The following is a 12,146-nucleotide window of genomic DNA, read 5'->3' on the forward strand; positions in this document are numbered from 1 at the left end:
TGGGGTTCCCAGAAATGTCTGCGTCCCCTATAGTTAATACTATAATCATCAGTACATACCACAACTACAACTTTAGCTTACTTTGCAATATTTAAAAAATAAAAAAGAAATCCCCCAATGTTCTATTCTCCAAAAGTTACTCTGTTTTGGAAGCATTGTCTCATGATTAGAATGAACATTTTGCATGATGGTCAAGCTCACTGCCAACATACTGCTTACGTTGGAACCACAGTGTGTAGTCTGGGTTGATTTAACCATATTTACTAATCATAAAACAGAACGGATCTAAGAGCTCATACAGATTTACGACAAAAAAAAAAGTCTTGGCTGGAGCAAAACTTGCAATCATGGAGAAAACTTACATCCCATTTTTCTGCCACTGGACCATGCAAAATATGAAAAAAGCTGATATATTCCTGCCTACAAAGGAAGCTGCACATATGGCTGAACTGTCAACACTTGAAGTGAGCCAGATGTAAATTCCTTGGCGCAGGTAAAGTGCCTTAATTTACAGAGGAGTTGGGCATTTCCAAAAATAGACAATCTTCTGTTTAACTAATACAAGCAATCATTTAGTACTTTTCTGTGACATAAAGCACATCGCTGCATACTTTGCGACATGAACACAATATATGTTATAGTTCTCCAGCAGGGGTCAGCACTGTATCTACAAATAAACTTAGTTGTCCTGGGCAACCATGTTATACTATAAAGCCATCTCTAGTGTTGTTAAAATGGCGACATGTGGAGAATCCCACTCCGGGACACACCCTCATCCCACTAGTGCAATTCCTTACATAGACGCGGATGCTAAACTTCGCACACCCGCTCGGCAACTCGGCGACAACGCATGTGGCCCCGGCAGATGCACGCACAAGTATGAAAACACATTAGAGAAGAAATACATGCATGAACTCAGCTCAGCAACCGACCCTTCTTTCAAACACGCACGCACACACACACAGACACACTTGGAAGTTGGTGAGAAGCCCACTTCCTTCCACTGCGTGTCCTTGCAAGCCCAGACAGTGCTAATCCAATCTAATGTAACAACTGTCACACTGGAAGACCACTAGAATGCTTTTTCTGTTCCAAGATAGAAAGAAGTCATTCATAATCATAATAGTCATGATGTGAAGGGAATTAAAATGCAAATCCCTTGCATATTCACCAGTTACTTGATATTGGCACATCCCCATTTCATCGAAAAAGTTGATATTTTCACTTCATATTCATTGTATTAAGGAGATGTGATGATGTTCGAAATGTATAGCCAAGCTCCCACGCTTCTCTTTGGGTAAACAAATTGCAACAATGTACATGCAAACAGCAAAATATGGAAGCGTGCTGACAGAATGGACAATACAGGGTGGACATTTTGAGCTAATGTTAACTCATTCACTCCCAGTCATTTTCACATAAGCAGGCCTGTTCGCTCCTGGCTGTTTTACTGGATTTTGACTGATATTGCAAGTCCCACAGAATATTGTGTTCTATTGCTATAAAAGCATGGAACCTATCATAAGAAAGATTATAGTCTCTTCTTTCATTAGGAAAAAAAAGTATGTTTCTATCTGTTTCCGTTTTGCAGCAATTAGCATTAGAAGAGAGCAAAGTTTCATCAGTTTTCACAAATCTATTTAAAATTGTAAGTAATTGAGCTTTTTTTCTAGATGGCCCTGGTTGATCTCCTTTGCTCTGCTGCCACCTGCTTGCCGTTTGTGTAATAACTACCATTTCTGCAACCGTTCTTTGCAGTTGAGAGGCTGCATCAAAGCCTTCTGTATCCTCTAGCATTAAAAAAACCCAAAAAAAAACAAAACGTATAAATACGTCTTTGGGACACTTATCGCATTAAAAAAAACGTATTTATATGTTATTGGGAGTAAATGAGTTAATGAGCACATGGTAAGCCTTCATAGCCCCAACATTCTGTTAAGCTGACTCACTGGGTAGTGCTACCAAATATATTTCGAATTTCTGAAAGGTTTTTTCACATAAATTGATATTTCATTACGACAGAATGGACATGTCAAGCTCGACAACATCGAACACCACGCATAATAGCGCTGATAAAAGTGACAAAAACACAACACAAAAATATTTACTTGCAACTATAGCTACTGCTTCAGCTGCCCTTGAAGAAGACAAAATGTACTGTAGCATGTTTGAATGTACAGCTGTTGGTGTAATGTTGCACTGCGGCGCTCCAGATGACGGGAGCCTGTCGCCCGACTCTCCTTAAATGAAAGGCAGACCACCAACGGCACTCCGAGAAAGAGAAGAGGATAAATATATAGAAAAAGATGCCAGGCTGAGCACGGCTGTCGAGATAGAGTCATGCCAGGGCGACAAGACTTCTAAATGCCAAATGGGCGCACACGTGCAAATAGATACCGGCTTGCAAAGTCTTAACTATCAAACAAATGTCCATAGAGATAAGTTCATTTAAGCAGACACAGTCAGGCAGTATGATACAGAATGTGCAAGACGTTTGTGTTGGATGTTTATGTGTTTCCTGTGAGACTGTCCGGTTGTCTTTTTTTTTCATGGCAACACTCATAATACGGCGCTGTACCTGGCTTGTCTTTACTGAGGAGACAGCGTGAATGAAGAGTAGGAAGTCGGGAAGTGAAAAGATAGATAGCACTGGTGGGAGGGGACATGCAAAGGAAAACAGTACTTTAAAAAAACATTACATTCTTCTGCCACTACGATTGGCTACAACTACTCCCACTAAAACCTTATATGTCTACTAAAACATTGGCTATGACTGCCACTATTACTGCAATTACTTTTGTAAGTGGGACTACTTCTAGAAATAGTGCGAATACAAACTACAGCTACTACTGGAATTAAAACTGTTACAACACCATGACACAATGACTACTAGTACTGTTATCGATTCTGTACTATTATTACCACTACCACTATATGTATTTCAATTATTACAACAAATAGATTACTACTAAACAGCTATTATCACAACTGCTATTACCACTAGGCTAGTAGTACTTGCACACCTGCTACCATCATCGCCACTCCTACTACTACACTCTAAAAACAGATTGGCCAAACTACCAAAAAAAAAAAAAAAAAAAAAAAAAAAAATTGGGGTGGGGGGTGGGGCGGTGGGGGTGGGGGGGGGGGGATACATTTGACTGATAGTTATGTCTCAGAAAGAGCCTTTGGTTAAAACAACCACTCTAGGATGGAAAGTGTTGGCAACCAATATATATTGGCGATTGGGTCAACCGATACAAATTGGTCATTCTGACCAAGACATTGGTTAATCTGTGTTAGAGGCTGAAAAAAAGTACCACTGATTGTCATACCCACCTAAGAGGGGCAAAATTCATTCTCTGCATTTGACCCTTCCACTGAAGGAGCGGTGAGCAGCAGCAGGGACTGTGTTCGGGAATCATTTTGGTGATCTAACCCCCCAATTCCAATCCATAATGATGAGTGTCATGCAGAGAGGCAAATGGGTCTCATTTTATAGTCTTTGGTATGACCTGGTTAAGGATTGAAACCACAACCTCCAAGTCTCAGAGCAGATACACTACCACTAGGCCATAGAGATGGTCACGGCTAGTGATCTATCTAGACACATATTTTTATTTTTAAACTATTATTAATATTTTGTAATCACTTATAATAATTAATAAACACATTTAGAATACAATAAATTGATACAATGAATATATTTCCAAGTGATCTATCTAGACTTACTTTCTATTGGTAAGCAATTTCATTGGTTGTTTGGCTAACCAATACAATTGGTATGCCCATAACCACCCGGAATTGTCAACATCTGACAAATCTATTGGTTAATCAAGCCAATATGAGCTAAAGCTATTAGATTGGTAGTTTTGTTTTTTGTTTTTTTAAACCAATCTATTTTAGCCTACTATACAGCAATTACAACTACAAGTATAAAGATACACAGACAGACAGACTGTATTTGTTTTGTGAGAATTATTTTGATTTCAAAATGTGATTTGATGACTATAACAATCTGTCTGGTTTGTATGCTAGCTACAGGCAAAAGCAAAACAATACATTTGTTTTCACCGTGTAAATGAATCGTTGCATTAAAGAAATATCAGAAACACATTGATGTTCGGAATTGTCCATACTTAAAATGTTACTCAACAAAGGATAGATAGTCAACAAAACTAAAACAGTAAATTATACATTTAAAACAACCACATTTTGTAGCTTTTCTAGCTTAATGATGACAAATACTGGAAAATGCCTTTGTCTAATGAATAGCATCTATGTGATGTTGTTATAACGATTTTGTGGCAACACTTAGACATAACATAGCAATAGCTCACAGACTCCGTGGCCAAGGAGCAGACACAGAAAGTAACAGTACACCATCCATCCATTTTTCTGCCAGTTATTACTTAAACAAAAACAATAACAACAACAAAAACCTGCTTAATGGTTTGCATTTGCTTCAGTTATGTCACGATTGTATCCTTTTAGAAAGCACAATTTTATCGAGTGACCTTTCCGATTTATGACGTGTTTCCGCCCTGGAGAGGTAAAAATCTTTACCCATAGACTCATTAAGGGTTGTAGGCGCGCACTAATTCCTCTTCAATTCTACTTAAGTAGAGAGTGTGAGTACTTTTGCCACCTCTGGTGATGAATGTCAGTGGAAAGTATTTCAATGACGAACTGTCCCCCCCCTACCACCACCCCAACAAGCAACCACATGAGTGCATGCACAGCTGTACTGGCAGCAGCTGTTTTTTTTTATACAAAATGTGGAACAGCAGCACACATGCACACACACGCACGCACGCACACAAGCTTCGTGCACCATAATCAAACAAATGCAGCACCTGTTGGCAATATGACTCAAACGTGTGTGTGCGTTGGCATTTGCACAGGAAGGCACCCTCCATGGAGATGATTATCAATAGTGCTTTCTTCTTTTCTTTTCTTTTCTTTTCTTTTCTTTTCCCACCTCCACCTCTCCACTGGGAATTAACTTAATGGATGGAGTCGACAAGACAGCATTACAGTTCTCTGTTAGCCTCTCTGCGTTCACATATTGTTCTACTCAGCTCATTTCCATGGCGACGACCAAAACACACATCCATGGGCTCCAGGAAGCAACGCGGCCGCAGAGTTCAGCCGCTTAGTCCAAAGCTAATTTATTATGGTGGACATTAAAATGAGATTTAAAAAATAAAAATAAAAATAAAACACATGCTTTTGGGAGAGTATTCCATCAGACACAGCATGCAAAAGAGTAACTGTCATAAAGATGGTTATAAAAAGCCGCAAAACAACCCACACACAATCAGAATATACGACTATGAAAGCGGGTTACATCAGAGTTTTTTTTCCTAAATGTCATCATTCAACTCAGCAACCCACCTGGTGGTGCTTTCGTATGTTACGCTTAGCTGCAATCGGAAAAAATAGTGAGGCTTTGATTCACTGACTGCGTTTCTTGTCAATAAGTCATGAGAAGGACGGCAACGGGGAAGAACATTTTCATATGAAGACAGTTTTGGACGCTGCATAGGAATTATGAGAATGAATAAGAATTCATTGGAAATTTTGAATCATTCAGAGAAGATGCATCACAAAACGGAGAATTAGGGACACACTGAAAAGAAATTACAGGTAGAAAGTCAAAATATTACTGGAATAGAGTCATCATTTTGTATAGGATTTTTAAAATATCATTTTATTATTTTATAAAATTGTTGCAAAAGCACCACAAAATTTGAAGTAGCCCTGTCTGCCTCACAGTTTTTAGTTTTGGGCTTCAATTATTTTTTTTAAATTAAATTTAAAATAAAATAAAATAAAATAAAATAAATAAAATACAAATGTTGACCAAAACCGAGTGGTTAGCACGTCCGCTTCCCAGTTCTGAGGTCTCCGGTTCGAGTCCAGGCTCGGACCTTCCTGGGTGGAGTTTGCATGTTCTCCCCGTGCCCGCGTGGGTCTTCTCCGGGTACTCCGGTCTCCTCCCACATTCCAAAGACATGCATGGCAGGTTAATTGGGCGCTCCGAATTGTCCCTAGGTGTGCCTGTGAGTGTGGATGGTTGTTCGTCTCTGTGTGCCCTGCGATTGGTTGGCAACCAGTCCAGGGTGTCCCCCGCCTACTGCCCAGAGCCAGCTGAGATAGGCGCCAGCAGCCCCCGCGACCCTTGTGAGGAATAAGCGGTCAAGAAAATGGATGGATGGATGTTGACCAAAACAAAAATTGAAACTGAATTTCAATTAAATCAACAAAGCATGACAAAATATACTGAATGAAAGTCTGAAAAAAATTTATGGAAATAATAAGAAAGTAAAAATAGAGTATCAAATCAAATTTAAAGGGTTGAATAAAGTAATACAAAAACAAAAACATTCACTAAAACAAATGCAAAAAAACAACAACATGATAATTATGATAACTAAAATTGAAATAGATTTAAATAAATAAATAAAATAAAATAAAATTAAAAAAAAAGCACACTTGGAATAAAGAAAAACAAAAATCAAACCTGTTGATGTAAAAAAGTTGACCAGGATTATAATGCATATGATTGGCTGGCAACCAGTTCAGGGTATACCACGCCTACTGCCAGAAGCCAGCTGGGATAGGCTCCAGCACCCCCACGACCCTTGTGAGGAGCAAGTGGTTAAGACAATGGATGGATGGATGGATTATAATCAAGATGTTTTCTTACTACATTTCCATGTAACTGTTCTACACCAGTGGTTCTCAAGTACCCCTTTCCAGCCTGTTTTCCATCACTCCCACAGCCAACCCAGGTGTTTCAAACGATTAGCGAATCAGCAAGCTTGCGTGAAGCCTGATAACGATCCTCAGGTGTGTTGCTGAGAGAGACATGGAAAACAGGCTGGATAGAGGTACTCGAGGACCGGGGCTGAGAAACAGAGTTCTACACTAACCATTATGTTGAGTTCACTCCCGTTATAGGGGCACTCTGCCACTTTCCATTAGGTTGCAACCCGCGTCAGAAGAGCGACATTTCATCCTGCCTGCATTGACGGCGAGTGAATGTGTCACACTGTATCAGCGGTCAACATCTGACCTCACAGCGACTGCGATGAATGGAACATACACTGAGGGCCTTTTCGCTTCTATTCAGCCCAGTCACTCTCTGGGGCTGTTGACTCATGCGCAAACAAAGCAGGCTTTGCGCATCAGCGTCACTTCATGACGGCTGCAGATTAGCCAGCCCAGAAGACTCATGAACTGATTACACACTACGCTATATGCGCTTGAGGATACGCAGAAATAATATTACTGCACTTTGTGGATTTGCCAAGCTTGATGCAATGGAAAGATGTGGACATAAGGCTGACATATGATCACGTTCGAAGTCCAACTTGGAGCAACATCAGCAGTCATTTGGGGTCATATTTCTGCCCGTGTGGTGAAATAAATCTTCTTTCCTCCTGTTTTTTTAATCTCCATCAACTCCAGGGGAAAGTGTCTGGCTCCTAAGCTCCTTGCCACTGAATGGAGCAAACTGCTCTGTAGGTTTTTTCCCAGTATAAGTGACATTGTAAATTATAGCTGCTTTAAATAAAATACGCACACCAGACACCAAGATGTTGATGTAAACAGCCAAAGATATGGATGCATTTATACTCACATGCATACAGCAGCAGAAAAAGGAACACATACAGATACCGGAAACGTATTTAAGTATTTATTATGGATTAGGCTGCAATTTGAGAAAACTACTGTTGAAATAAAGAAAACTACATGTTTTGTTTATTTGCGAAAAAATACCTTGACGCTTTCTGATGCAGAGCTGTGATGGTAAAAATTAGGGATGTAACAATAAGCAATATCGTGACATTGTAATATTAAAACCGCTACAATATAGTCACCCATGCCCATGCCCATGTCACGATATTAAAAGCAGCACATCTGTTAAAAAAAAAAAAAAAAGGCAGGTTGATTTCCATTTGTGCAGTTCTAGCACCCTCTGGTGGCTAGTTTTGTTGTTGTTGTTGTTGTTCTTTTTAGTGCAATTTAATTTTCATAAGCCATGTTTTGGCCCTTCTATGTCTAAAATCCACTCGAATAGTCAGGTGACTGGGCACATAATATGCTTGCGTACCAAGTCAATATGTGTAGGAAATCAATGTGGACTTGCATTAGCAAGTAATTGCCTCAATATTAAGAGCTATTAGAGCTTGTAGGTTGTTTATGCATTGCTGTAATGTACAAAAGCACAATATTGTGTTGTTTTTTTTAGTATGAGCTCATTTTTTTACAATATTGTGACCTTTTTTGTATTGCCAACCTCCCCACAATATTGTGATAATTATCGTATCGTGACCTTCATATCATGATATTATCGTATCGTGATGTTTGGATATTGTTACAGCCCTAATAAAAAAACACAAGATCCATCCATCCATTTTCTTGACTGCTTATTCCTCACAAAGGCCGCAGGGGTGCTGGAGCCTATCTCAGCTGGCTTTGGGCGGTAGGCAGGGTACACCCTGGACTGGTCGCCAGCCAATCGCAGGGCACACAGAGAACAACAACCATCCACACACACAAGCACACCTAGGGAAAATTCGGAGCACCCAATTAACCTGCCATGCATGTCTTTGGAATGTGGGAGGAGACCGGAGTACCCGGAGAAGACCCACGCGGGCACGGGGAGAACATGCAAACTCCACCCAGGAAGGCCGGAGCCTGGACTCGAACCCGAGTCCTCAGAATTGGAAGGCGGACGTGCTAACCACTCGATCACCGTGCCGCCCCCCAAAAAAATACAATAATTTTTAGATTCTTTATTGCAAAACTTTTTAATATTTTTTTATTAATGTATTTATTTTTTTGTTGTTTTCAGCAATATCTGTTATTGTTGATATTTTTATTATTGTTATTTATTTCAGTATGATTTATGATTACATTATTCAATCATCTCTATTAATATTTTTGATACAGCGGTAGTATTATTATTTTATGCAATATTTTTTCTTTAATTCACACTTAGTTATTTTATCTTTGTTAATGCTTTGATTTTTGATAGCGCTATTATTAGCACTTCACCAGAGAACATGATCATCATCATCATCATTAAATTATTTACATTTTAATTTTAAGGTAAGATTTACGGTTATGGTATGTGACATAGTAAGTTACCTATTTTACAGCATCATATTGTTTACAGTATTATTATCAATACTTTTTTATCTGTAACATTATTCTCTTCTATTTCTTCATTTTATTATTGTCAATACAAGTATATCAAAATGATAGAGTGGGGCGTTTACACATTTTTTGTTACCTTACCTTGACTTTCTATTGTTTGTGTCTACAACGGTTTAAACGTGTTAAAATGCGATCGAATGTAAACAAAATTAAATAGTAGTACTGGTGATGTTGTTGCTATTGGTAGTCATCGTAGTAGTAGTATGTAGTGGTAGTGGCATTAATGGTGGTGGTGGAAGTAGTGGTACTAAAGATTCATGAAATGAATTTGAGCTCATGAACATGTATGGGTGTACCTAATGATGTGGCCCGGAGTGTGTAACAACACATGCTGCTGCAGACACTTTTGGACTATTTCCACTCCAACTCATTCTTGCCTCCCGATGACTTTACAGCTTCCATGACCAATAAATAACACGGACGTTGCGTGCGTGCGTGTGCATGTGCGTGTGCGCGTGCGTCTTATTCAAGTGTCTTATTTGCAAGGCGGGCTGACTCAGGCTTTCTACATCCTGTTGGCCAGAAAGGAGCGAGTCACCCACAGAGACACGAGGGACAAGAGTAGTACTGTTCAAACATGGCTCCTTCCTGTTCACACTTGAAACGACGACAAAAAGACAGTAAGAGCAAGTGGGAGAGACATATCCAACGACACAGTTTGTGGACATAATCCATTTATGCCTCTGTTTGTTAGTCCTGCACAGCCCCCCAAAAGAAAGCATGCAGTCAGCAAAGAGGACAGAATGAGAGAATGGAAACTAGAGAGAGGAAAATATAGCGGCACAAAGAGACACTCGAAAGCGCTCATTGACGAGTCCATTGAGTCTACTGAGTGAAGAAACATGTGTCCTACCTGAGAATTTGTCCCCCTCCATAACCAGCCAGATCACTCCCTCCAGAGCCACATGTAGCGTCTGCACTTTGACTCCACTCTCGCTCTCTTTGCTCTCACTCCCTCCCCGTCTTTTTTTGGACTCCCTCCTTCCCTTCGTCCCCCTCTCCCCGCTTTGATTCCTTCAGTGTGACGACACGGCCCATGTGCCGGTCATATGTTGCTCTCTTCAGATGCTGCTGTCGGAAGACTGAAGCGGCATTGTATCCACCGTAAGCATGTGACGGGCTATTTTTGCAAGGCCCTTCCCTTTGTGACACTTTCCTGCGAAGAATCGCGTGCAGCTACGCCTGTGTGCCAAATAATATGAAAGTGAGTGATTCCTACAAAATGAGGACGTGGATGAGAGAGATCACGCCAGTCTCAGGAAACTCAATGTGATCCTTGACCCCTTTGCAGATCCCTGGAGGTCAGCGGTCACGTGGCGAGTCCCTATTGGGACATCAAACAGGCCTCGACACAAATAGCAAACATAATGGACACCTTTTAGGCGTTCCCAGACTATTCCCAAATTCACCAATTGACAGATTTTGCTTTTTTTATTTTTTTAAACCTATCCATTAGTCGTTGTGAAACTTGCTGTTTTTGTACTCAGACCAAAACCTTGTCTAATAAAAAAAAAAAAAAAAAGTAGTTCCTTGGTGCCATCTTGTAGCATCTTGGAAATAAGCTGACTCGAGGGAAGGATCTTCATTTACACAGGCCATTGCCCTGTCCGATAGAAAATAAGTGCTTTGGCACCATCTTGTGGCCTCTTGTTGCCAATGAACTATGTTGATGTGACAGGAAGAGCTTCATTTACATAGACTAGAGCTCTGTATAATACAAAAGTAGGATTTTGGTGCAATCTTGTGTCATTTTGTTGCCACTGAGCTATGTTGAAGTGAGGAAAAGAGGTTCATTTACACAGGCCACAGCCCTGTCAGATATTAAAAAAATAGCTGTTAATTAAATTTTTGTCATTCATATTATTCTTTTAAATTTTTATATCATTAAATATTTGGATAATAAAGTTATTGTAAATGAGGAAAAAAATAAACACAAGTAGGATAAAATGAACTACGTCATTTTTTTGTAGATAATAGCACTGAAAACATTACAATAACAATTCTGATGTATTTTTTTGCAAAATGTCAATTCAGGGTTGGAAAAGTTGACAGTGACACACTGAGTTGCCCTCGCTTCGCCACAACTTCCTAACTCTGGCCCCAGTTAACACGGATTTGTTTTGCTGGAATTTTTTTTTCAGCTGCTGTAATTTTTTAAGCACTGGTGCTCTATAAATAAAGTTCAGTTGCGTTGGGTGTAGCTTTGTATGAGACAGAATCGCCACCCCTCCCGGAACTCACGTTATTTCAACGAGTATGATGTAAATCTTCATATTTTTGACGGAAGAATGTCTTAATGACACTAGGGAATCTTTTAAATTGTGGGAAAATGCCCAGTATGCTTTGGATCAGTTAAACCAAGGATGCGCTGCACTGTGGCGACCTCTTGTGGTCAAGACGTGTAAGCCTGAAAGTAGGATGACAAAAATTGTGTTTGTGTTTTCTTGTCTTTCTAGCTTTGTCTGGCACAACCCTTGATTTACCACATTTTCATGTGCTTGCCCTGCATGCATGGCATCCCATAATATGCACACTTGGCAGACATCATTAAGGATTTCCCGGCAACATGGACTCTAACATAAATGCACAAAAGATAATAGCGACAGAGTAATTATTTACGGGAGAGATCCAAGGTATGAAGCCGTAAAAAACAACATGACACATCATAATTACAGTGATGTCATTTTCTGACACACACACACGCACACACCCCCTGCACACGCACGCACGCACCCACGCACGCACACATTAGACCAATAAACTGATATGAATGCTGTCCCATTAGTCTCTCTCTCTCTCTCTCTCTCTCTCTCTCTCTCTCTCTCTCTCTCTCTCTCTCTCTCTCTCTCTCTCTCTCTCTCTCTCTCTCTCCTCCCTCTCCATCCCCACAAAGGCGAGCAGTGAGTGTTAGCCAA

The 12,146-nt window shown here is 40.0% G+C and overlaps 1 protein-coding gene across 1 annotated transcript in view; it reads right to left on the reverse strand.

The window, feature by feature from the left end:
- Window positions 1-10,154, reverse strand: part of LOC144033519 (septin-9-like) — a 95,456-nt gene extending 85,302 nt beyond the window's left edge. Inside the window, exon 1 of the mRNA XM_077541711.1 lies at window positions 10,085-10,154. Coding sequence (XP_077397837.1) covers window positions 10,085-10,106 — 22 coding nt within the window. The 5' untranslated portion in view covers window positions 10,107-10,154. The remainder of the gene's footprint in view (window positions 1-10,084) is intronic.
- Window positions 10,155-12,146: the final 1,992 nt, after the last annotated feature.

This window comes from Festucalex cinctus, chromosome 1 (assembly GCF_051991245.1).
Source record: "Festucalex cinctus isolate MCC-2025b chromosome 1, RoL_Fcin_1.0, whole genome shotgun sequence".
Lineage (NCBI taxonomy): Eukaryota > Metazoa > Chordata > Actinopteri > Syngnathiformes > Syngnathidae > Festucalex > Festucalex cinctus.